The following is a 27,228-nucleotide window of genomic DNA, read 5'->3' as shown; positions in this document are numbered from 1 at the left end:
ATTGCCTACATCAGAGATGATGAAAGACCTAGGAATACATTTCTATGTCTATGGAGCAAATCTACTCATTTCTGTATATATGACTGTATTATCCACTAATATAATTAGAGTATCTGATCATGTGACCAATTGTGTTTACTTCTTATGACTCAACTCATTGAACAAAATATAGATCAGGTAGCTGGTTCAAAAACATTGATGTATTTTCTAAATATCGTATTTTATTTGTATTTTATCAGTATATAATGTTTTAAGTACATATATATTCTATTAGAATGAGACGATACAAAATTCATTGAAAATCAAAGAAACAATACATTCGTTGTGTATATATTTTCTAACCTCATATGAATTACTCTTGACAGTTAGACACGCTATGAACGAAGAATAAGTTCTATCATTAAATGTTAAAAATTGACTATTAGATATCGAAAAAATGAGTGATTCTGAGGACGAAAATTATGTTACTTTTGGAATCCCCCTTGAACCAATTGATGAAGGTTAGTAAAGATATTTTGGAGGATATAAAAATAAAATATTGATAGTACAGTATTTTATTTTCACATGCAATTATTGTAGATAATGTACCAAGGAAGAAACCAATGATGATTGAAGATCAATATGCATATGATGCACAAGGTAGACGTAGATTTCATGGTGCATTTACGGGCGGTTTTTCTGCTGGATACTTTAATACTGTTGGTACAAGAGATGGTTGGAGGCCACAACGATTTAAATCTTCTAGAAGTAGCAAAGCTGAAAGTATTACTCAGCGTCCAGAAGATTTTATGGATGAGGAAGATACAAGTGAATTTGGAATTGCACCAACAGGGATTCGTGCTACGGAGGATTATATGGAATGTAGTCAAAGAGGTACAAAACGTGAGAGAATCACTCGTGACAACAGTGGTCCTATTCCTGGTACACCAGTATTGAAGGAGCTTTTGAAGCCGGTAAAGTAAGTGTTCCTTTACTTTCCTACATCACATTAATATCACATTAATAATAAACGTTTGATATAATAGGGAAACAGTTGGTATTATGTTACTAAAGAAAATGGGATGGAGACCAGGTCAGGGAGTAGGATCAAGACTTACAAAAAAGGAGAAAGCTAAAATTGAAAAAAGGAATGAGAAGCTAAAAGATATGCAGCAAAGATTTAGGAAGGCAAGTTCAGAAAATAGCTCTGATGATTCAGAAGATGATTATCGGAATGTTACATTTGCACCTGATGACTATGAGCCATTTAGGTAAATTCAAAATGTTGTATATAATTTTGATAAACAAAATAAGATACATATATTAACTTTGCTTCATTCCTACAGATGTAACCCAAAAGACAATTATTTTGGCATAGGATACAGTGGTTTAGATAGAAGAACCATATTGTCTGGACATGTAAATTTATTTGAAACTCCAGCATTTAGCATTCAGGATAAGAACAAAAAATTATCGATACATGGACAAGCATTTGGAGTTGGCGCATTCGAAGCCGATGATGAAGATATATACGAGAGAGAAGATATGTCACGTTACGACTTTTCCTTAGGTCCTGAACGGAAAATCAAAACAAGATGGTCTGAGGATAGTAGTTCGAGAAATTTAAGCTACAACTGTTTAGAAGGCTTTGTATTGGCAGAGAATAAATTAGAATTGAAAAAGGTTTTTCCACCTCCGGAATTGCCTAAGAATTTTGTACCAGTACATACAGCTAGGAAGAGCAGATTTTATCCTCCGATTGAGAATGTTTCTCGTAGAACAGAGAATGGAAAGCGCAAAGATCTCACAGCTGCGGATAGAGCAAAAATATTGGAAGATACATGCAATGCGAAAAAGACATCCGAAACGCATTCAAATTTGGTACCATCAGTTGCTTCTAATATCATTTCAAAGACGTTAAATTTACGTTGGAAGCAACAAACGGAAGAAAGACAGAAAGAAGAAAATCTACAAGCTAAGGCAGCTGTATCGTGGATGGAAAAATTGAACGCACAAAGTTTTGTTAAAGGAGGCGTCGTTGGACCCAGTAAAGATTCTGATGGAAGTTTAAAAAGATTAGAAGAATTTAAAGATTCCTCCTTGACTTTTGAGGAACAAAGTAAATTGGATCAAGATGATTCTGTGAAGAATAGCAATGTGAAACCTTATTTTTCTGATTCTGATAAACAAAGACGATTTGAACAATATTTACTTTTCGTAAAAGAAGGAAAGAAAAATAAGCTTGAAAGTATACAGCCGTTATCTATGACAGAATGGGATAGAGAACATGAACGAATTGAATTCGAACAAGCAGTAAAACTGGTTGGGCAACCAACAAATGAATATACTGGGAGTAAATTCACAAGTGCTTCTGATTCCACGAGTTCAAATGTTTCTGCAAAATTTAGCCAGGAGGATGAAATGAAACAGGCTGTAAAAATGAAAATGTTCGGGAAATTAACTCGGGAGCGAGTAGAATGGAAGCCAGCGAGCATAGTTTGTAAGAGATTTAATATTCCAGAGCCAAAAGTTGGTTGTACTCAACCTGAGATGCAGAAAAGGTCAACAAGGTTTTCCATTTTCGATTCCTTTGATTGGAATAATTCTACGAAGTTTTTACGGGCGTCGCAAGAAGTAAATGAAGTAAGTACATCGTCAAAAGACAAAAGCAGTATTGAAAATACGGGCCAAAATATTATTGACAATACAGAAAAAGGCGCTATTAACAATACGGATTCCAACATTAAAATGAGTAATAATATATCTTTTTATAATCATCAAATTTTCGAACCTGTGTCAGAGAAAATGAGAAATTTCGAAGTTTCTTATGAGAAAGTTTTTGGAAAAGAAGTTCCAGAAACGTCATCGACAATATTCGAAGACAAACAAAATCTGGACAATAACTTTGATTCAAATAGAATAACAGAGACTATAGATCAACAGGATAAAACTGAAGAAGATATCAATACTACAACGAAACCTACATCAAAAAGTAAATCAGAAGAGAAAAAAGATCTTTTTAAAGCAATTTTCTTAAGCAGTAGCGAGGAATCTGATTCCGAGCAAGATGAAAGCTTAGACAGCGAAGCCGTGAAGTCTGTTTTGATTGGTAAAGTTCCAAACGAATTAAATGTAAGTAGAAACACCTCTCCACCTAGAGGAATTTTTGCAAAGGTGGATCTCGATAGCTTAGTTACTAATACAAAAAGTAGTATGCAATCAAATGAAACAACAAGTAAAGAAAAAGATATAAACATAGTAGATCCTGAATTAGGGATTGAATCCAAAGAAGATGATTCTAATTTCAATCCCCCAGAGGCTCAATTATTATTGGATGTGTATGGACCTGCTCTTCCTTCGAGATTATTAAAATCTGAAAATGCAACCCCAGAAGCGTCCAGTTCGCAAGCTTTGAAGCCTGTGTTTAGAAGTGTTGTAGTACCAAAACCTAAAGTAGACTCTAAAATTTCTGGTGTATGGGTGGAGAAAGTGAAGAAGCCCAAAAAGGAGAAGAAAAAGCACAAACACAGAGAACACAAAAGTTCGAAACATAAGCGGAAATCAAAGAAAGAAAAGCGTGGTTCGTGACGTAGGAAATAATTGGAATAGCGAAGGAATTACATGAAGAAGATGTCGATGGAGCAAATATATCCGTTGATTATTTATTGTGCGTTTCATTTTATTTGCATCATAGTATGGTGCCTTGTATATATTTAATGAAATATTTGAAAATGCTTGTGCAAATCTGATATTAAGAGAGTAAAGGGATGTCTATATATACATACATGAATACATATATGTACATCCTTTTGTTGTGTACTTTTTTTTTGTATATGTTCTAATACACACAAGTGAGCAAACACTTATTTCTGTATTATTCGGTGTTCAGAATTATTTGTTGTCATTACAATTGAATAATAGTATAGTATCCATAATGACATACTTTCCTCGGAATTTATAATCGAATTATTTGTTCGATGTTGTGGAGTTTCTCGATGCTGGCCTACTATGATTCGTAGAACTTATCTTCTTCTCTACACTGAAAATATAAGAACATCGTTACGATTTTATTCAATTAAAATTTTCTACCACTGATTCTAATTTCAGAGTTAATTTCACCCTTGTAATTCGTTATACATATATATGTACATATATTATTATAATTCATTAATTATTCATCTTTTTTAACATTCTAGAAATGATATCTTTAAAAATATGTTTGAACTTAAAGCTTTTGTATAATTCCAACTATTATTAAAAATGCGTGTTTAAAATATAATAGATTTTTATCACTATTTAATTTTTTAATTTTTGTTTTAAATAGAAACATACCTGCCGCTTCTTGATCCTCTTTTGAACATGTCTGTTAATTTTTTCTTTAGATTTTTCTTTTCAGTCTTCTCATTGATGCTTGTTTCGGATCCCGATGTCTGCAACAACAAAAAAGGAAATAATTTTAAAGTTATTGGTATAATAGTCTCTTTTAGACAAATAATGGCGTTGTTTACTTACTTGAAGAGAAAGGTCCATAGAAATATTTGGATCATCCACACTGGCTGATTTAGTCAATTTAGTTGTAATCTTTTTTATTATACCTTTACTATGCTTTTTTTCTCGCTCCAACATTTCGCTTTTAGTAGAACCGGTAGAGAGGCGACTATGTATTATAATAAATTTAATTATTATCTTGTTTTTTTCTAATGTTCTTAGTTAATGAATATTCAAATTATGCATTAGGAAACAAATAAAATTGAGGGGATGATTATCGAATTACCTGTCAACACTGGAATCTCTCTGCAAACTTTGTGCTCGTCCTTCAACATCTGAACTTTCTAATGATTGCAAACTGGACATGTTGCTATCAGTGCCCCAAATGCGTGACTGTACAATTATGAATGAATAAATGCTGATATCTTTTTAATATACCTATTATCGAAAACTTAACAGCATTAGAACAATAACATACTTCTTCATTTCGTGCTGATGTCTGTTCTAAAGATAAACTCTTTCTCTTCAAACGTGGTTTCGAACGAGATGTTGTTATACCTTTCCCCGGGTCGCTTTCCACGGATGTTGATCTATAAAATTGATTTATATGAGTATCTAAGTTTTCATTAAATAAAACAAATGGTCACTGTTAGTAATAAATACCTCTTGCCAAGTTTCTTCAATCGTGTTGTATTTACTTCGTCTGCAGATTTCTTCGATTCTTTCAGTTCTTTTGCTACATCCATTAATTTTTTAACGGTATACTCTAATTTTTCTGTTCTCTCAATAAATTGAGAATTTGAACCTATTAATAAATTTGACATTATTGATTTAAAGATTGATGCATTTAATAATATTAATAATTACCTCTTATATCGCTTCTCGAATCCGACAGTGGTGATGATTCCCTCGATTTTGGTCCCTATATTACGAAAATAATTATTTATCATATTGATTTAGTTTACTTATTATTTTTTTATTGAATTTGTAAATTTAATATACCTTTAATCGTCTTGGTGGAGTCGGTGTATAAGTATTTGCAGTTCCATTTTCTGCTATACCGTTCAATTCGGGGAAAAGTTTCATCAAGTCATTGACTTGTTGCATCAATACATTCAGATTTCGCAATTCAATCTGTTCTTGTTTACATTTTTTCAGTATTACATCTTTGAGCTCTTCTCTCTCCTTCTCGTGACGTTCCTTTTCGCGTCTCATTTTCTCGTTACTAGTCCTTAATTTTGCGTGAGCGTCCCTTAATTCGAGCAAATCGCATTGTAACTGAAAAAATTAATATTTTCAAACAACTCAAAATCGGAAGGAAACAGAATGATCCAAAATTTTATATTAGTCCTTTTATTTACCTCTAACAATTTCTTCTTGCTTTCTTCTTTCTCTTCGTCGTACACCTTTTTCAATTGATCTTGCCGTCTCTTATTCTCCAGCCTCTCCTTGGAACGTTCTCTTTCAATCTACAAAAATATCATTTGTTTAGGCTTTTTATGTTAATAACATTAATTCTAGTTTAATATGTACTTCGAATAGAGTTTGTCGCAAATCCCTTGCCAGTGTAGCAGTTTCTTGCAATAATCTCTGATGCTCCTCTCTTTCTTTTTGCCACGCTAACTCCATACGAACTTTCAATCCTGGAATCTTCGTTCTACCACTAGTGAGCACTTTCTCTTCTTCGAGCTAAAATTACAAGATAAAAATAAAAAAAAAAAAATGAATAGTATGCAAATGTATTTTAAATCATCGATAAGTTACTGGAGAAAACATTTAAATACCTCGTTAATTCGCGACTGCAGTTCAGATACTTTAACATGACTCGCTGATTTTTCGGATACCAATTCAGCTTTCAATCTGGATGCTTCTAATCTCGCTTCAGAAAGCTCGTCTTCCAGGCTATTAATCTGCGTTTCTAGAACCAATTTACTGGCACCAGATATTTCCTCTTCCTAAAAAATGAAAAATGTTGTATAAATAAAAATGTAAGGATTACTTTTAAATTGAGTTAAAAGTAATCACTCTTGATGTAATATACAAATAGATCCAGGGAAGCGAGCGTAATGGTGAAGGGTAAAAAGAAAAAGATTAAAAATAACCAACCTCGTCAGATTTCCCAGAAGATGCGTTCGATTGTCTACCTCTAGCAGATTTTAATTCTGCAATAGTTTTTTGAGCACCTTCTAACATATGTTTATATGTATCGCGCTCGCGTTTGTACCTAGACAATTGATTTTGAATAGCTTGAATTTCATCGTTGATAGCAGTGATTCTATGCTCATAACGCATTTTGCACTGAGCTAAATCAGCTTTCTTCGCTTTCTCCATGTTTTCAAGGGCGTTTTTCAATTTTCGTATCTCCGACTCCAAAGCTGTTGTGTCTGGTGTCAGAGCTTGATGGATCTTTGATACCGCTTCATAGTCCTTCAGTTTGTCAGAAAGGTCGTCGTTCTGCAAAATATATATTTTAAAACAAAACTTATTACATAGTTTATGCTGTTAAACAAATGTATAATTTAATTTTCTTACCGCTTTTCTTAAATCTTCTAATCGCGTTACTAATGTATTGTTTTCTTTTTTCAAATTGCTTATGTCATTATTCAAATCTGTTATCAATGCTTTGTTTGGCAGCTCACTCTCTCGTATACGATTCTGGAAATTTATATTAAAGATAATTTTTTATAATTAATTAAAGAAAATTGTAGTATTCTTCAAAATAGATTTTAAAATCGCGGATATAATAGTTAATTATATTATTTTATACTCACTTCTAGAGTTGATCTCTCTGATCGCCATTCGCTTTCTTTTATTTTCATTGACTGTCGCATTGATTCCAATTCTCTACGAATACCTATCAGCTCTATATTTTGTTCTCGTAATTTGCTATATTTAGATATGATATAGAAATAATTAAAAATGCTTTGTTTCATTGTAATTAATTAAGCGTATTACCCATTACCTATTAAGCGATTCATTATCCAAATCGAATTGCTTTTTCAAAGTCGTCAATTCCTTGTATTTGTCATTCAGATTATCATATTCCAGTTGTCCTTTCTTGAGCTCGTTCTCCAAATCTAAAATATAGGCCACTGTTATCTTATGTAGACTTTTCTGATGTTTCTTGTGTCGCCATAGTGAAGTAACTTACTCAGAATCTTTTCATTGTACGTCTGCCTCAATTCATTCATCCGTTTCGTGTTCAATCCTGTTTTCTCCAATGCACTGATCTTCTTTTTCAAGGTAGCTACTTCACTCTCCTTTGATTCTTTCTCTTGATCGACCTGAGATAACAATTTTTCCTTTTCTTTTTTTAATTCCGAGACCTCCCTAGTCAGATCATTTATTTTCGTGGAATTGGAGGTTTTTGTGTTTTCTAATTCCTTCTTTAAGCGTTTTAACTCAGTATCGAGGTTAGTCTTTGTTTGTTCAACCTGCATTATAATATTATGTTAATATCTGTATTAATGACGGTTTTAATTATTTAATTAATGTAATTTTTATTTAAAAAGATAGTTACTGATGTCATTGATTGTTTCATTTTCGATTCTCGTTCCGTATATCCTGACAAATCATCTTGTAGTTTCTTCGATTTATCTTTTTCCAAAAGCAATTCTTTCTTCAAATCGTTTATTGTTTTCTCCAACTTTGTACCTTCATTCTCTGATGTCTTAGCTGTTTCTACACAAAAGTAGGAAAAAAGAAAAAAGATTAATTAAGAAAATAATTGTTATTGATAGAAAAATTTAGTATTTTATTTATGATAACTTTTTTACCTAGATCCTTTTTCAATTGTACAGTTTCGTTATACACTTTAAGTTTCTCCGCGGATAGAGAGAGAAGCTTCGATTTTAGTTTCTCTTTCTCCTCGAGCAGTGCTGTCTTCTCCTGGTCCCATGTCTTCCTTTCGTTTTCTCTCAATGTCACTGCCTCCTCCAATTTCTTTTTAACTAAAGTATTTCATACCAGAATAGATTTACTACAAGTGACTTATTCAATACGTTAATATGAACACGTTAATAGGGAAAGTATGTTTAAAATAATCGAAATACTTACTGTTTTGCAAATCCATATTTTTTTCCTCGACTTTAGTATTGAATTTCTTCTTTTCTTTCTCATCTAACAATTCTTTCATAACAGAATCGAGCTTTTCCTTAAGTAATTCATGCTCCTTTGAGAGTTTGTCGTATTTCCCGTGGTTGTCCTTGATTTTCATGTCCTGAATGTTCACTTCTTTGCCATCAGAAATAGTCGTGAAGACAGTCATCATATCTCCTAAAGAATACAATTTGTTTATTTAATGTTATGATTAAGATGGCGAATTAAGATAAATTTTTCTTCGTTTATTTATATTTTATCTCTAGATTATTCTTAATATCATTATACAAGTAGTCTTTTAGTGTAGAATGAACCTATTTCTTTTTCCATCTCTTCCACCATCTTCTTCAATTGTACTTTAGTTGTAAATTCAGTCGCCTTTTTCAAAGGCCTGCTTTGGAATTCTCCTTTAACCTTTTGCAACGTTTCTTCAACTTTCTTCACCTAAAATAAAATATTTTTATTACTAATTTCTCATTTGAGCTTTATACGGAAACTTGCCTCTTCGTATTTCTTTTCCAGAGTAGCTTTCTCAGTTTCTAGTTCTTCCACCTTCCGCTCAACTTTCCTCAGTTTAAATGACAAGATTCGACAATTCTTATTCGACTGTTCCAAACTTTTTCGCAAACGAACGTGCTCGTCCGCTTGCTCATCCCTTAACAATATGAAATACTATTCTTAAGAGTCTAGACGAAATTTCTATCCAAAGACTATAGTATATTGGAACCGGATAAAATCGATTCAATAAAAAATTCTCAAAGTGATTACTAGACCGCAGGTGTTAATGCAAATTTATATTTTTTTAAAAATATAATTAAAGAAATAAAACCTAAATAGAGATTTGTTTCACCCTATAAATATTATAATCAGTATCTTTCTTTGCATATTTTCTATCTATTTTTTAATATTATAGGCATTCAGTACGCTCCTGTACATTTAAATTTCTCACGAATGCATAAATATCTATACCGTAGTAATTACCTAAACTGGTCGATATCATTATATACAAATTTCAAATTTTAAGACAAGTCTAAATATTTTCAAAAACGATACTCTAGATATTCTAAAGAATATTTAAGTTATTATATTCATAAGTTTTAGGATATTTAATTTTCGTTTATATAATTTCCAAATAATTTAGATAATTTATTCCATCTGTAGATAATTATCCATATTCTTTTATAGATTATCCAGTTCCGTGAAGTTCAGTAGCGTGTTATAATTACCTGAGTTAATTGGTCACGTATACATTTAATCAAACGGAAGCCGAAATGCCATTCAAGGTGGGCGTAAGCAGGAGGAAGCGTACGTGTGATAAGTGTACAAAAATCGAAAGGGTTCGACGACAGTATAACGTTCCACATTACTGCTGTCTACGTTAAAAATGTTATTTCATTATACATATATCTCGTTCCTTTGCTCTTAAGATTCATTACATAGGTCTCGCGTTTATTCGTTCGAAAATCTTCCTCGATCACAAAGAACGGTCAAAAATAAAATGTGGTCAAATATGTACTCATTTTACCAAGCAATGAAACGTCCACGTTCGATCCAGCTTTTGGCGAAAAACAGTGCTGTTCTTGTGTTGGAATCTTCCGTCCAAATCGACGTCCTGCAACAATTCAGATAGCTCATTTTGCTAAACATTTTTGTGCTGTGTGTCCTTTCTTCGTAGACATTACGTGGCAGAGGCGACAGCTTTAATTAGATATCTCCTTTATTTTGTATCTTTTGCTTAAGCGTTCCTCCTGAGTGCGAATCATGAAAAAAATTCGATTTACTTTTCTGACCATTTCATTTGATATTTTATCTGTTTTAGATCATTTCCTTCAAAAGATTATTCCAATTTAGAATGTTTCTTTGTTTTATCTGCTTCTGGTTCCAGCTGCAGTAAGTGGAAATCCACTGTTTTCGAGCCCCTTCAAGATATTTTCATTTCTGAACACGGTTTCGTGTTTCTTCCAAGTTGATAAACTCTTTCTTTGTTTTTTTCTATGACACGATAATATTGTACGAAAATATCTCGTGTTGTATCGTGCCAATATTGATCGCGTTTATTAATACAAACAGACATATATGTTATTGATAAACACGAAAAGAATCACAGGAGAGCGAGTCGTAATTCGCTGTTGTGATCAATCAACTTCTGTACTGATTAGTTAATCAATTCGAATTCAAACAAATCAGTTAGTAAAATGCAGTGGAATCTTTCTTTTCCTACACACGATGATCATTTTATACTTCAAATAACTATTCTTCGTTTCATAATTATTTAATTTATGTTTTTTTTTTATTAAAATGTTACAAAGATTGCACTACGCATGAAATTACAGGGCGTTAAATCGAATTTTTTTTGCTTGAGAATTTCTCTTGAAAGCTTATAAAACTTTACTTCAGTAGTAACATGTACATACAATAAAAATAATTAAATTATAGATATTTACTTTGATAGTATATAGGTTTGAAACATGGTTTTAAACAATAAAAAGAGAATTATTATGAACTGAAAAAGAAGCCACGATAAACATGCACGTAGAAAAAATGTACTTGTATTTAAAGATAAGAAAATGTAAAATTACCTAAACGTATCTTGCAGTTCGTATATCTCTTCCTCCAATTGCCGTATTTCTTTTTTCATATCTTCGTTGTCATCCATCAAACTCTCGCATAAATTCTCTGCTGCCTTCAATTTCGAACGTAGCTCATCCTTTTCCCGGTCTCGTTCTCCTCTAAACGTTTTCGAGTTCACTTCTTTCTCCAGGTCTCTTATCTTGGTCAATAAACTGTTCTTTTCTTGCGTGAGCGCTGAATATTATTAATATTATTATCATTTCTCAAGTAATTGAATTATCCATTATTAGTCCATAGATTAAACTAGCAGTGGTGAAAATAATTAACAATAATTTACTATTTACTATAACAAAAACACTTCCAAATTTTAAATTTCAAATTGTTAAATATTAGTTTCTTTATATTAGCAAATTTCCAAAAGAATTTTAAAAAATTTTTCCATTTCTTATCATAAATTTTGTAAAAATTTATATTTTTTAATTTCTATATATTAAGTTATTCATTTTTCATGGGTAATACCTTCATTCTTCTTCTGTAATTTCTGTACTTCATTCGGTGCAGCTTTACTCGATATGGTTTCCATAGTTGCTAATCGCCTCATCAGGATCTCGCTCTTTTCCTTTTCCGCCCTCTCGCATCGTGCTTGCAATTCTTTTACTTGTAGCCTTAACTGTTCTACCTCGCTCTAACGATAATAAAATTCCACCGTTATTCCTTTAATTTTCACATACGTGAGGATAACTATCAATCTTATCTACAGCACTAATTGTAAGATTATTATTGCTACAAGCGTACTACATATATTTATATAAACCGATTAGTAAGAAAGATTAGAAACGAAATGAAGAATGCTGTTATGGTTACTTTTTCCGTCCATTCTTCGCTTGCCATTCGTCGTTCTCCATTTTTTTCGCTGCTTTTCGAAGAACCAGTCTTCGACTTCTTCACCTGAATAGAAAAAGCAATGTACAACAAGGAAATTCAATTTTTCCATGTACGATTATTAACTTTTCTTTCGTGAAGCACTAAAAGGTAAACATAGTCAGATTAAGTGATAACTATCGTAAGAATTGATAGCGGTAAAAAGAAGGTTGTTTACGTGGTGTAATTACGTGTATATGCAAAGTTGAGATCTCCTTGAAAAGCTCAAATGTAGTTAAATTTGCTGTCGTAAATGTACAACGTACACACATATACAAATAATTGAAAACATTCCAGCAATTTGATTGTAAGTTGAATGAAAATGGTTCTGTTAAAAAACTCCAAACTTTTGTTTATACGTATATCGTCAGTTTGGTAGAAAAATTATATAAATTAAAGAAAAGGAAATTTCTCAGGAAATTTCTTTGTATGCTTTCTCATAAAATATTATTTAACAGTATCACTTATTCAAAAGGGAGTTAAAACAATCCTATCTTGAATTTTGACATTGTTATTGTTATATATTACAAGTTTTGTAACGAAGAACTTATTTATAGATTAAATTTTTATAGATGTTTCAGAAATGAAGGTATTTCAGATGTTTCATTCTTTTCTAGCAAGTCGACAACGTAGTTACACATAAATGATTATTATAGACTGATATCAAAATGGAACAGTCATTTAACTAGGTTAGTTGATTTTAAAAGCTTAAACGCATAAATATTTAGAAATAAATATTCAATTGAAACCAAATTAGCTCTTATTCATATATGTATACATATACATCAATAAATCCCAGTTATAACAAGATAAAAGTTACAACATTGCGATAAGCAACATTTAAAACTCACAAAATCTCACAGCGATCGAAAATTTACCTGGATTATGAACTCGACGTCATTTTCTGAGGCGCTCTCATTGCTGTTATCTATAACCTCCTTAATTTGTAACTTGGTTGGCCTCCTATCTGCAAATAACGGGATGAATTTGACAACAAAGAAAAAATACGTTTATCGATAATCTTGATAAAAAGCAATATTTATTATATGTAAGTACCTTCCAATCTCTCTTCGTTGTCGATAGCAGAAAGATCCATGAGCGAAGTCCAACCAGCTGCTGCGTACGATGACTCTGAGCTTGCTCTCAAGTCATCCTTTGCCAAATTTGTCGCTGAAGACCAACCACGTTTTCCATTCTCGGCAGATCTACGATACAAGTGTTATTGTGAACATTTGAATAATATTGTGAAATATTTTTGTATTACATTATCAGAAGTGCTTAGAGAGCATTACTGCACACTGCTTTTCGCTGAATATTCTCAGTTCCATAACTGTTATCTTAAATACTATAACTAATTTTGTATAATAATTATATATCTATTGTGCAACAGCGTTTATTTGTCGTATGGTTTTTATTTACTTGCCGTGCTCTTATACTAAATATTAATTAAAATTATGAGGTGAAAAATCTATTTAACTGAATAAAGGTAATAAAGTCGTGCACGTAAATTTAGATGAAGCCTTGGATAAAATTTCAGATTAATTGGATCATAAGCAAATGTTGGCTTGATTCTTTGGCTGGAGCTAAATCCACCATGAAATAGTTATGGGTTTTATATCCCAGAATCATATCGAAAGATCAGCTCAGACTATTTCGGTATTTTGAGCCTGGAGTCATTATATTTTGGGACCTTTCCTTGGTGATTCTGGTTAGTTTCTCGAATTCCGATAGAAGATAGTTTCGGTGTATCTTGAGATTCTATTATTTTAACTATCGAAGCTCCATGATTTTAAAACGACGTCTGCTTGTAACTTGTAAAGTATAGGATATAGCTAAACTTCATACTATTATGATTGTAGTTATCATCGCACACTCATCTATACCATTGCATATCATTGCATACTCATCCAAAAAAGACTCAATTTTTAATACATAATGCTGCTAAAATTTACTCCTTTTAGATGAATGGATAATAATATCTATGCCAGTTATAGGGAACGTAAAAAAAGTAAAAAAAGTGGGACTCGTTTACTTCTATAAAATCTAAAATTGGAAGTTTGACAAAAAGTTGAAATCTATTACAAAATAATTTCAATTTGAATTTCACCAAATTTAGTGTTCTTCACGTTCTTTCCTTTTTTTTCGTATGCAACGTTTTACGAAATTGTAATTGAAATATCTTTTAAATTAATCATTTTTCGATCCAAATACTTCAATATCTTTTTGTGAAAAAGTGCGTCGAGTGGTTTGTAAAAAATTATAGAGTTCCATTTAAAAAAAGAGTGCAATTGCATCTGCGAAAGAACTAGTTAGCACGGTAGAGAATGTTAAACAGTGCAAAATTTTCCTTTGCGATTTTCCTTTAACTTTACTTGGGACAGAGTTATGATCTGTCCTAATTGCTAGAAACACCCTGTACATATTATATGTATAATCATTCTGTGATCCTATAATTGTGGGTTAACGAATGCAAATGAACTTACAATCAGCCTGTTATAACCTTTGTATGCTTCGACTTTTAATGCACCCATAATCACAATTTCAGTGAATGGTTTCAATAATTATTTTCCCTTTCTATGTTTATTTTTGTTTCTTATTTTTCATATGTTGCGCATATGTATATACTACGAATAAATTTCGCTAAATGATTTTTCGCCTTCGAGGTTCTGGGATAAGTACTTAGCTGTTCGAGTCAGTCCTTTTGCCACGAAGTTCGCCACTTTCCTCACTCCGTGACCAGATTTTTCTAAAGCATTCTTACTACTCTATACTATACGCGCGCCACATGACGTCAGATCATTGGTTATGCGTGCGTTCTTGCGAACTCCGAACTCTGAACTCCGAAATTATAACATTCGCAGCTTCTAGAGCTTTCCCAAATCTATATATCCACTCCTTAGAGCTATGTACAGGCAGTGTGAGGTCTGCAAAACAGACCCATGAGACTACCTCCGGGCGGGCCAGTGATTGTCGGCTTTTTGGCGAGATGTGTAGCTCCAGCTCCGGCTCCTGCAAGAGAAGCAATGTCTCGTACTATCTCTGTCCGTATTTACATAGCTGAAGTCGCACCTTTGATCTCGCCAAAAAGCCGACAACCATTGGCATTGGCTCGTCCGGAGGCAACCTCGTGGATCTGCCTCGTAGCCCTCGCATCGTCTGTAGTCTGTACATAGCTCTATAATCGAGTTTGTCGCCAAGTCACCCTCTTGAGAGACCTTGACACGTACAGTCGCTTTTTTAGAGTGATCTAACGCCAACGTGTGTGTGTGTGTGTGTGTGTTTTAAACGAGTAGAATTTTTCCCTTATTATATCATGTAGTCATTTGAATGAATTGTAAGAGGCTCGTGTAATTTTTAATTTACTCAAATTAAGATTTTGCTAATGGAGTTATACCTTTAGTTATACAATTACCAGAATATAGTAACTAAGTTAAAAGTTTGTATCAATGCGATTTTCGGTAATAAGCTGTCGTCATCTTGGATTTCGATACTGTTTTAATATGTTGTCGACGGCATAATTCTGAACAAGCTTTTGTAGTATATGTAACCGTCATTCCACGTTAATATCCGAGATATTTGCAAAAAAACTGTCGGTACCACTACATTCAATTCTATCTCCAATTAAGTGCGTCCGTGACAGCGTAAGCGCTAGTATTGATTGCCGCCCGCTTCACAGTTAAACTTCATACATACAATGACGCCTAAGTCAAACCTAATTCTTATCATTTGTTTATAGTTTATATAGGTTTGGATCAAGTGTCACTTTATCTGTAAAGTTTATCTGTAAACCAATGGCCGGCAACCAATGCACTTACGTTGTCACGGACGCACAATTGGAGGTAGAATTCAATGTAGTGGTACCAACAGATTTTTTGTAACTACATATCTTGAAAACTAAAAGAGCCCAATGGTAACATACAAAAGAAAAAGTTTTTTAAAATATTGATTTCTCTAATACATTAAAAAATCATCAAAATCCAAAATGGTGACAGCTTTCTAAATAATTATTTAACAAATTCATGTTTCTATAGAATTATTTATGTACATACTTTAATACATGTTATATATTGTAACATGTATTTCAGATTTAATCGTTTACATTACACATATATTACCATATATTATAATTTATATGCACATATTTTTACACATAAACTACTTGCACTCTTGCATAAATACATAAACATCTGCAATATTAATCACTTACCGGCCTGAAGATTGCTCGTACGATAAACTAGGTGAAGACGATGTGATATCCTTCAAGCTGTCTTTTTTGCCTCCGTGTTCCTTGTAATCTCTAAATATGTTTTTATCATGATTATTCAAGCCTTTTTAGCCAGATCTAATATCTTTTCTTTCTACTCTTTAACTGTAGCAACTACGAAAAGTATTTGCACCATTCTATTTACATATTAATTAATTAGATCTATTAAATTAGTATATTAAATTTTGTATTATTTAATACCACCTTCGTGTTACAAAAATTTGGTATTATGAAGATAAAATTTAGTAAAAAAACTGCTTCATTGGAAAATAAGATTATGTGCAAATATTTCTTGTTGCCATTGTATATACATAACTTTTACAGTGATAGAAATAAGCGATTAAATGATACCTGAAGCATCTTTTGCAACGGGTTGGCCATCGCACTTGCGGATGGAAACCAAGTGGACAAAGAGGATCCCCTTTCTTCGAGGAATACATGTGGTGCATTCTACATGTGAAAACGAGAAATATGAATCGTTACGAAACACAATGCGAGTGATCTTCTCGAATATAAACGTACATTTCCGGATAAAAAACACATGGCACAGATTTGGAAATTTTTGTTGAATAACAAGCAGAAATACCTAAATATATTTCATTAACTTAACAATTAGTTTTTAATGTACCACTATATAGTTCTGAAATGAAAACAAATATTTTTCCTATAATAAATACAATTTTCGTCTTCCCATAATACCCAATCGTGTCCACACCATTGCGTTTTTACCCATTTGTAGACAACTTGCAAATTTCTCTTCCATCTGTAAATCATGATACTAATACATACTTCCATCTATTTGAACCACCAGTTAATCTTTTCTCATCAGTGAAAATAACATTCCTCCAGCTTTCAATTTATTTTAAATGCTTTGCGGCAAATCCCAGCCTTTGCTTCCTACGGACATCTGTTAATTGGAAAAACGAATAATATTATAAAGTATATTGATTTGATCAACCAATAAATACAAGCACATACAGTACGTATGGCGGAGAAAAATGGTTATTCCAACAGAATAATGCAGCGGTCACACCGCACAGTCGGGGAACAAGTACTTTGTTGAGAAAAAGATCTAAATTTTAAAATGGTCAGCAAGGTCATCCGACCTAAATATGATAGAAAATTGTTGGGGTAAGCCAGTAAGAGCAATTTATAGAAATATACAATTCAAATAAAAAAAATTCAATTTCAAAAGCTATTTAAATCATCATCAAAAAGAATGACAGCAGTTGTAAAAAATAAAAGAAGCTATACGAAATATTAACATGACAATATCTTTGGTGAATCTGAGTAAATTTTCCTTTTTCTGCAGCATGTGCTATCATTTTGTCCGACTGTATTCTTGTCATATTTCTAATTTTGCAAGAAAGACATTAATTTTCACTTCAGAACTATAGAGTGGTATTAATATTAAATCGTCCGAAAAGTTTCTTTCATTTTCTAAGGAAATAATGGATGCACAACATTTTCCGTTTTATATTATTTTATCGAATTACGTATGATCAATTTTGTTCTATCAAGATAAAGATCACAACGTTCAACAGATTAGGTTTCATGTTTGTATAAAGATGCATCATTGTAAAAGACGGGTCTGTAAAAGAAAGACACATATATATTCGGACAACCTAATAAAAACTAGCTTTTAAGTTAATAAAATATATCTTTGTATTTCTGCTTGTTATTCAATAAAATTTTCCGAATTTGTGCTATATGCTATTTGTTTGTCTGGGAGTGTACTTAGTAGCCTTCTGTTATACAATAGGTAAATATCGTAGATGTTTGGCATGTCATACTTCTAGTCGCGTGCAGTGCAATACATGGGTTAAATCGACATTTAGACACGACGTCAGTTTACATGATGCGAGATAACGCGATGCATGCTTGTAGAAGTGGTTTTTCGATAGAACAAGAATATTTTCGCTCGTCCAGGGAGACGTTACGGTTGACGGTTAGTAGGAAGCGTTCGGAACGATTCCAAGTTTTTCAATAGTATGATAATTCGAATCACTTTAAAGATGATTCTTATAATTCTTGAAACTTTTAAGTTGAAGATCTTGATAGATGTTGAATCTTGGAACTTAGTGTAGTAATTATAAGAAGTATTTACACGCTGGTTAATTAGACCAATTATATATATTAAATTTGCATCATTTAATAGTACATGCTATTATATGACAATAAACACTTAATACTATGAAAATGGATGTAGAACCTGATTAAAAATAAGGATCTGTGTAAATACTTTTTGTAAGTTCTATAGATCTTTAAAATTTTATAAATCTTGAAACTCTTAATAGATTTCAAAGCTTGATGATTATTCAGTATATGGTTATATGTATACTATAAGATATTGAATACCTCTAAACTCTCAAAACATTGAAACCTATCAAGTTTATCAAGATTTAACTAAACTTTAAATATTCAAAACCTATTAAGATCTTTAAGAGAGTTAAATATAAAATCTGTTCAAAGTGATTCAAATTTTTCGCCACATGTACGTCTACATATATCCGAAACGGTTTAAAATTCCAGAGTGCATAACTAATTGCAAGACGTAGCTCATTACACATAAATAACCGATGAACTTGAACCCTAGTGTCGTGCTGTTTGTAAATAAGAAGATAAATCATTAGTGTCAAGATGTCAACATATACATATGACATACACACACATATATATATGAAGTATTAGATTTTGTATACTAGTAGTATAGATAAATAATTTGCTTCCATTTATTTTAATCATAGTTAATACACGTTGCCAGCCATAAATATTGGGACAGGTACATTCATTGAAGGATTTTAACACATTTTACTTTACTCAGTATTTTAAATTATTAATAAATAATAGATTTATAATAAGATACATAGAAGATAAAAACAGTGGAAAACATATAATTTGTATTAAATATCAGCTAATGTTTTAATATTCATGACCGACAATGCAAGTGTAAGACAGCGAGTAGGAACAAGGACGGTGACATGTGATACATCACGGGGATCCTGATAAACTGTGTCGTACCACCATAAACGAGTTACGTGAGAAATATACGAGGTTGGTAATCGGAAATCTCGACGATTTCCAGCAGGGCATATCTCGTAAAAGCGTCACATGGGGCGCAGATATATTTCGACGTGCCTTTCACAATTCTAACAGGTATAAAGGCTTGCTCAACGAACAATCGATATTGATGCTAGCAGAATTTACCTAAAAATAAAACCTTGAATTAATATAATAAGAGAATAAGAGTTTCGTAAGCAGTGAAGACGAGACTTAAGGTGAAGCTTGGTTTTCGACGAATCGCGAAATACTTGGCAAGGGATAAATGAAATTCAGCTCGAAACTATGTTTTATAGATCAAATAGTTATAATGTACGTTTAGGAAACCTTGATGGAATCTACAGCCTGTGTATCGACGCAGTTTCAAATTGTCTTTTATCCATCAACGGTGCCATTATTTGTCCGATTTCTAATAATATATTTGTGGAAAAAATAAATAAATACCTTTTTAATTGTAATCTAACTGTGGATATTTATGCATTTATAGAACATTGAAAAGTAAAAGATTTACTTTATAGAATGCACGTAATATGGAGATAGTATATTGAGCTGTTTGGAAAATTCATAGTGTTTTTATTAGTTAATTTATTCTATTGTATTCTGTATATTATATTAGAAAAAATAATGGGGAAAATATTTAATAATAGTAATGAAAAATTATCAAAATATATGGTGCAAGTATTGTTTATCGATATATTAATTTTATAAATATGCAATATCTTCAACTTGTTAATAAATTTAAATAAATTCAGCTACGAACTTCCAAAAAATCCAATATATAAAATATTCAAAGTGAAGCACATGTTATGATAATAGATGAAATATATCTCTATTCAGGTTTCAGTTTTTTAATTATTTGGATAAAAGTACGAATTTGCATAAATGTCTGCAGTCTATTAATCAATATGGAATGTGCAATCTCGTTAATCTTTTATGTTCACTCGGTATCAAATTTTTCAATTTCAATATTATTTAATATACATTTGGCTTAAATGAAAGTGTATTATCAACGTCTAACAGACTTTTTGTCATAAACAAACTTAATCATTGGATTAAAACAAGTTTGCATCGTTTTATTATATATGCTGGAATTTTCATACAATCGATGTATCCAATTAAGAAACATCGATCCAATAAGATCTTCGTATTATAATCATTGAACCCACACCGAATCGATGTTCTTCTTCACAAAAAATTTCACGCTTCTAACACTTCATGTTTCCGAATTCCATAACAAAAATCGCTAATTACATTTTAACGTATAGAATACGATCTTTAAACTTACTTTCTTTCCAAACAAACATTTTTCTATGAAAGAAGCCTCTGCCGAGTCAATATGTAGTTCCAGTTCTCAAAAACTTTAGTCCGACTCTGAATCGCATTCCATAAAATAATCCTCTTATTCAAACAATCGAACACACACAAGATTTCTCTCTTTCTCCCGATTTCGAACTCGATTTGATCTTATGCAATTCCATGTCGATCAGCGTGTAAGTACTTACTTGATCGATGTTCACCCAAATGCAGCAGGCGGGTGGGATTAAATTCGTCCTAGGCGTCGTTAAAAATGTTTGAGTGCATTTTTCGCGAGCACATCTTTCATTTCGAGGATACAAAATATAAGGAAACCCTCTAGTCTCATATTAAACGAATATAATAAACGAACAACATAAGTATAATTGTGATCTTGTAACCGATCACTAGGCGTAACGAGTGCACTTGTTCAAAGCGTTCCTCTATTTTTTAACATTCACGGTTCGTTTACATGTTTCGACGTTTTTCACTGACGCACTGATTTCTTCTTTTTCCTTATTTTTGTTCTCTAGGTAGTTGCGACGATCACAACGTCGATAGACGTCACTAATACCACTGACACGGTGCTGCTATTACGAGGGTTAGGCCGTTACTCGCTTCGGACTCGCACGTATGATAATTTGGATCGCAGCCAAAATGTATATTTATCTCTAGCTATAAATATAGTGCGCTTCTTTACGAGTATTTTGCGCACACATACGCGTACGCGTGGGGTTAAAGGTATCTACAGAAGCAATACCGCATCTGGCCAGTTAACAAGGGAGGATTTCTATACCTGGATTCTCTTACACAATTAACCCTGCTGCGTTCTTTTGGTTATGATCGATCTAATCGTATTTATTTAATATAATCTGAAGTTTTAGAAAAATATGAAAGAAATGTTATTAGTACCCTACATATGTAATGTATACCAATAACTAGACTGTCGATTTTAATGCATTTATGTGAAATTTGAAGATACAAGAGTGGACAGAATGTATATAACATACATGTATATATATATTTAAACTTCATATTCATTATGATTTGTAGGAAACGAATCTCTATTTAAGTTCTATTTTTTTAAAGTCGTATTATATACAAGAGATCCTTACTTTTTTCCGCATAATTTTGCAAATGGAATCCACGAATGAAAATAAGTAAGAATATCATATAAACATACGCTCAAAAATGCTTTGTTATAAAATTATGACAAAAATTCGAAATAACAATTGACGATATATACCTACGTTAGTTTCAAATTTCAAATTTCAAAAAACGACCTCACGATTTAAACAGCTTCTACAAACAGATCAGATAAATATTGCCAATCTGTTCTTATGCTATCGAATGAAAATCTATAAGTTCTTATTTCGAATTTTTGTTATAGTTTCTTAACAAAGCCTTTTTTACCCTATGTTTATATGACACTTTTTTTTAATTTCATTCGTAGAATCTGTTGGAAAAGTTATACGGAAAAACATAAGCACAACCTGTATAAAAAATATATCGTATAGTATAAAAATATAAATTTGTATAAAAATCCGCAGTACAATTATTGTTCCACAAAGTTTTTCGTTCCAATTTTATGTTAAACATATTCTTTAGTAAAGAGTAAGACTAAAGTATACAAATTCAAAGATCGCAGCATGTTTAAATATGTAATTTAACAGTTTTTTTTCATACTAGAAGTTGCAAGATGCAAATTGATTATTAATATTAATGATTATACAAATACTCAGTCATTTAGGAACATTACACATAAAATTATTCTCTCAACTTTGAACTTAGTACATTTATATGCAAATCCACAAAAGCATCTAAAGTAAATTTTGCAAATTTATTCCTGTTTTTGTTAAAAATAAGTAGTTAATGATATATATTATCGAACGATGCATTTTAATATGATCTTTAAGTTAGCGTTAATTAAAAACGCTATGGATAAACGTATTTACCATCGCTAATGATGCGAATTATATGATATAAAAATATTTTGTAAAACTCAGGATACGAATAACTCTAGTATGAAATGTGGTAAATGAAATGAAATGCGAGAGTAAGGTACTAGAGTATATGGAATAAAAGTTAAAGACAGAAATTGATAAGGATTGTCTTTATTATGAACTCTTTAATTATTATATAGTTTTCACTTTCTTTTCACCGCATTACAATTTTATAGGTGATAATTTGGTAGATGACAGTCGTCATTATTAACTATACATCGAATGGCATATTGCCCATAATATATTCCCGGTTTACGTACATCTTTTGCTACCAGTTATTGACGCTAACTTTACCGGGCCCGTTCTAATAACCGGTTTCCAAATTTAATTTAAAATTGTACATTTATCGTTATTTCTTTTATTCACCTAACTTTATATAATTCTTATACTATCTGATTAATCAATTTCACAATTTCTGTTAATATAAGAATTTACATAAAGTTAGATGAGCAAAAGAAATAACAATGAATGTACAATTTTTAATTAAATTTTGAAACCGATCATTTGACCGGATCTGGTAAGGTTAGAGTCAAGTAATTTCGAAAATGCAAATTGTATTGTATTATACTATTGTAAAAGAAGATTTGTTAATGAAAAGTAACTATTTTCTTTAGTAATTTAAATTTTAATTGAGTTATTTTTATTGCAAAATTGCCTATGTCAGATTTTCTATATTTATTATCTTAAATTATATTGTAATGTAGTACATTACAATTTTCTATTTGTTATATTATTTGTAATTATGAATTTATATTGCTTACAATTGTATAAAATTCTTAATTTACGAACATGTTATACGTAAATAATTAAAATCTCACGTGTAATATGTACTGAAGAATTCCTTTCACGGATAGAAAGCCGGTTTCATTGAAATTAATTAACAAGGTTTCATTAACAAGTTGTGATAAATTGTGGAATACCACTATTCATCGAGCACGTAATGCTTATAAATATGCAAGGAATATCTTCATGGAGGCAAGGAACAAGATTCATTAAAAAAAAACGCACTATAATTTGTTCGTTTCATTTATTTTATAGTAAAAAACAAATATCGCTAATAAATTCAATACCCTACACCTTCATCGCGTAATTTTTTTATTTATTTTTTATTATATCTCGCTTCTGAATTTATATCATCTGTTTTTCATCACTTGTAAAAGTTATTCTATAAAAACTTTTCTTTTTCTTATACATCTTTTCTTATATACATAATATCTATTATCTTTGAACAGATACTTTTTTTAAAGAACATGACTTGATAACATATTACAACCAATTCAATAAACTCAGAATAAAATTGTCAATTTAATTTAGAAACTCAACACAATTATTTTTAAGAAATAATCAAGATTTGTTCTTTGACTACAAATTTGACTACAAATTGGATTGAGTTACAGTTCATTTAAAAACTAGATAAGGTTAACAGATAAAAATACTTTATATTTAATGTGAAACAAAAAAATTATTATTATTTTTTTTTTGTTTATTCACTTTTTTTCTTGTCAAATATAATTCTCTCAAAGTGGGATAACATTTATAAAAATAGAATTTTAAGATAAAATAGTAACTATCAATATATCTCATATAAAAACTTTCTAAAAAACTTTCTTCTTTTTTATTATATAATAACGATATTATATTTTAAATAATTCAATTTTATGTGCGCGTACACACAATTGAGAACAGTGTATATTAAATTATATAACTTTAGATAGTGGAATGAGAGTGTGTATACTTTGATTAAGTATTCAGATTATAAATATTTAGAAAAAAATAATAAAAATAGAGAAATAAAAAAAGAATAGTAAAGTAGCATACGCAATCCTCTGATTTCTGGAATTAAATTTACGTCGTCTTCGATATTGAAAGATCGTTTTCTTTGACTTAATGCCCTTTATAGTTTAGATCGAAGAAGTTCAATCTTTTTGCCTGCACGCTTTTGTAATTCGATTAGTTTCATTGCCATTCCCATGTTACCTTGGACCTTAATTTTACCTTGGAAAAATGCTTTTTGCGGATGCAATTTTCCGGAAATAAAATCGATAATGTCTACATCGCTAATCGTAATTATAACATCAGGTTTAGTTTTTCCATTATATTCTACTTTTCCTTTTCCTACTTTAGTATCCACAACCCAAAAGCCTTCCGCGCCTCCTGGTCCGTTGGTTACTTTAAATCCGAACACTCCGCGAACTTTTTCAACCAGATTTTCTTCATCCTCTTGCATTGCGATGTCTAATAATTTAAACAACACACTTGCCTTGAACTGGTCCGGATCAGATGCACTTAAGTTTCTCTTAGTTATATGAGATTGACGGAAGCCCATACGATACAGAGCAACCACAACTGCTCCACCTAAACCTATGTTATGTTGCAGAGCAAGTTTTGCGTTTGGCACTTGTCGTTTGCCAGCTTTTCCTCGAAGTTGCCAACAAAGTTCAGCACATTGTGCCAATCCTGTTGCTCCCAAAGGATGTCCCTTTGAGATCAAACCACCACTAGGATTTATTACATATTTTCCTCCGTATGTATTGTCTCCAGCATCAACTAACTTTCCACCATGACCTGGAGGACAAAGACCCAATGCTTCATATGTAATAAGTTCATTAGTAGAAAAGCAATCATGTAATTCTATAACATCTACATCTGATGGCTTGTAAGGAGACTGAGTGAACACCTTTTCAGCAGCATTTTTTGTCATATCATAGCTGTAAAGTAAACAAATAGCAATATTACTTACCTATCTTAATGTTGACAAATTGCCAAATACATGACATACATTGATGTTTCTTACCCAATAAGTTTAATAGAACTCTTTTCTGTGAATGTCGAAGCTAGATCTGTGGCCATTTCCATTGCTACAATTTCTACTGCCTGAGATTCAAGTCTATGTTTACGAACAAAGTCTTCATTAGCCAGAACTACAGCTGCTGCACCATCAGATGTTGGACAACACTGAAGCTTGGTAAGAGGTCCAAATACTTTTGGAGATTTCATTATCTGCTCCAATGTGTATTTTTCTTGGAACTGTGAGTACGGATTGTTTAAAGAATGTAAATGATTTTTATACGCAATTTTCGCAAAGTGCTCAACTTTGGTACCATATTTCTTCATATGTTCAAGTCCAGCGTTTCCAAACATTTGAGCAGTGATTGGGCTTTCATTTATACCTGGGAATAAAAATATAAATAAGTAATGAAAGAGAAAAAAAATTAATAATGGAACAAAAATTCTTTACAAAAAGTAGCTCAATAATAATTTGTGATGATTCACCAGCAATATCAGCCATGAGTTCCACATGTTTGTCCATCGGATTGGTACGATCCGCAAATTTAGACATTAAAGAACCTTTTTCCATTTTTTCAAAACCAAGAGCCAACACACAATCACTAGAGCCAGTGTCAATAATCTGTTTAGCCATTATTAAAGCAGTTGAGCCAGTGGCGCAATTATTATTTACATTATATATAGGACAACCGGTAAAACCTATTTGATACAACGCTCGTTGACCACAAGCAGAATCACCATAAACATATCCAACACATGCTGCTTTCACATTATCATAAGAAACATTTGCATCTTGCAAAGCTTTTGTAACTGCTTCCTTCACCATGACCGGATAATCGAAATCTTCCCGTTTACCCGGTTTCTCGAATTTTGTCATACCGACACCAATAATGTAAACTTTTATCCTCTGTGACATTTTGAAGTTTTCTTAGAAGTAGAGTGGACTTTGGAATTCCAAGAAAAAATAATAAGTATACTTAGATGTTCTTTTCCTTGGACACAGCTGTTTAAAACGTTATTACTTATTAATAAATACTACGTACTGAACTTTATTCTTATTTACAGCTATCTAATAATGCAAAAATGAAAATTGACAAAACTATTTTGTTAGTAGGTCAATTGCACTCAGCTGCTAAATGTTAAATGACCATAGATTTGTTAACATAGTGTTCGTCGCCAGTTGCCAGTTTGATAATCGCCGTCGCCAGACATGACTAAGAAGTAGGGAATATGGAGTAGGGAGATCGTCAATGTTAACGGGTGAAAAATGGACACTAAGAATAAGGGCCTCTCGTGGTCAACAGCTGCACTATCATCACGTCTTGTTTCTGGTGCTCTTGGTGGGAGAAACATGCTAATGCTAACGGCGAGAGAAAGTACAAATGTGCGACCAGCGACCCTGACTCGTACCGTTGACCAGTGAAGAGGAAATATGCGCACGACATAGAGCAGTGGCGGAATAAACATATACGTACATACATATTGTTAGTTATGAGTATTAGGACATTGATTGATATTTAGTATCAATTACATGCTTTTTATATAATTTTATTTTCTAGTTACTTAGTAAACTTAAAGAAACGCTACTTCCTTTGGGATTTCGATGATTCTTGACTACATTGTAAAGCTCAACATTTTAAACAACTTCTTTTTGTACATATAACCGGTGGTCGGTCTTAGTTTCCAAGATATTTGTAAAAAACCACTGGTATCGCTATAACGTATTTCTGCATATGATTGTGCGTTTGTGGCAGCATATGCGTC

At 31.8% G+C, this 27,228-nt stretch overlaps 3 protein-coding genes across 7 annotated transcripts; 1 reads left to right on the top strand and 2 right to left on the bottom strand.

The window, feature by feature from the left end:
* The first annotated feature begins 127 nt into the window (after positions 1–127).
* LOC139998090 (G patch domain-containing protein 1) lies at positions 128–4,049 on the top strand. Its single transcript, XM_072022351.1, has 4 exons — positions 128–500; positions 580–958; positions 1,026–1,250; positions 1,326–4,049. The coding sequence occupies exons 1-4, from the start codon at positions 437–439 to the stop codon at positions 3,565–3,567; spliced, it is 2,910 nt and encodes a 969-aa protein (XP_071878452.1). The 5' UTR covers positions 128–436; the 3' UTR covers positions 3,568–4,049.
* Positions 3,638–21,293, bottom strand: LOC139998089 (uncharacterized). 5 transcript variants are annotated; one of them, XM_072022347.1, is made up of 30 exons: positions 20,884–21,293; positions 19,343–19,528; positions 16,673–16,771; positions 16,265–16,354; positions 13,114–13,262; positions 12,936–13,024; positions 12,001–12,084; positions 11,656–11,821; positions 11,145–11,370; positions 9,067–9,220; positions 8,880–9,009; positions 8,524–8,742; positions 8,244–8,417; positions 7,988–8,148; positions 7,619–7,901; positions 7,430–7,559; positions 7,239–7,353; positions 7,000–7,122; positions 6,574–6,921; positions 6,252–6,422; positions 6,001–6,156; positions 5,829–5,936; positions 5,470–5,745; positions 5,335–5,389; positions 5,131–5,272; positions 4,946–5,057; positions 4,754–4,860; positions 4,492–4,636; positions 4,312–4,409; positions 3,638–4,018 (listed from the first exon to the last, which is right to left on the bottom strand). In XM_072022347.1, the coding sequence occupies exons 3-30, from the start codon at positions 16,768–16,770 to the stop codon at positions 3,946–3,948; spliced, it is 4,182 nt and encodes a 1,393-aa protein (XP_071878448.1). In that variant the 5' UTR covers position 16,771; positions 19,343–19,528; positions 20,884–21,293; the 3' UTR covers positions 3,638–3,945. The 5 variants fall into 5 exon arrangements, with proteins under 5 accessions (XP_071878448.1, XP_071878446.1, XP_071878449.1 ...); XM_072022345.1 differs by lacking the exon at positions 19,343–19,528; XM_072022348.1 differs by lacking the exon at positions 19,343–19,528 and having other exon boundaries at positions 7,430–7,544; positions 20,884–21,292.
* A 2,396-nt stretch (positions 21,294–23,689) lies between these two features.
* On the bottom strand, positions 23,690–26,720 carry Scpx (Sterol carrier protein X-related thiolase). Its single transcript, XM_072013116.1, has 4 exons — positions 26,528–26,720; positions 25,951–26,408; positions 25,472–25,847; positions 23,690–25,385 (listed from the first exon to the last, which is right to left on the bottom strand). Exons 2-4 carry the CDS (start codon positions 26,378–26,380, stop codon positions 24,572–24,574), a joined length of 1,620 nt encoding a protein of 539 aa, XP_071869217.1. The 5' UTR covers positions 26,381–26,408; positions 26,528–26,720; the 3' UTR covers positions 23,690–24,571.
* Positions 26,721–27,228: the final 508 nt, after the last annotated feature.

Source organism: Bombus fervidus, chromosome 2 (genome assembly GCF_041682495.2).
Source record: "Bombus fervidus isolate BK054 chromosome 2, iyBomFerv1, whole genome shotgun sequence".
Taxonomy (NCBI): Eukaryota; Metazoa; Arthropoda; class Insecta; order Hymenoptera; family Apidae; genus Bombus; species Bombus fervidus.
This window is presented reverse-complemented; position numbering and strand designations above follow the sequence as displayed.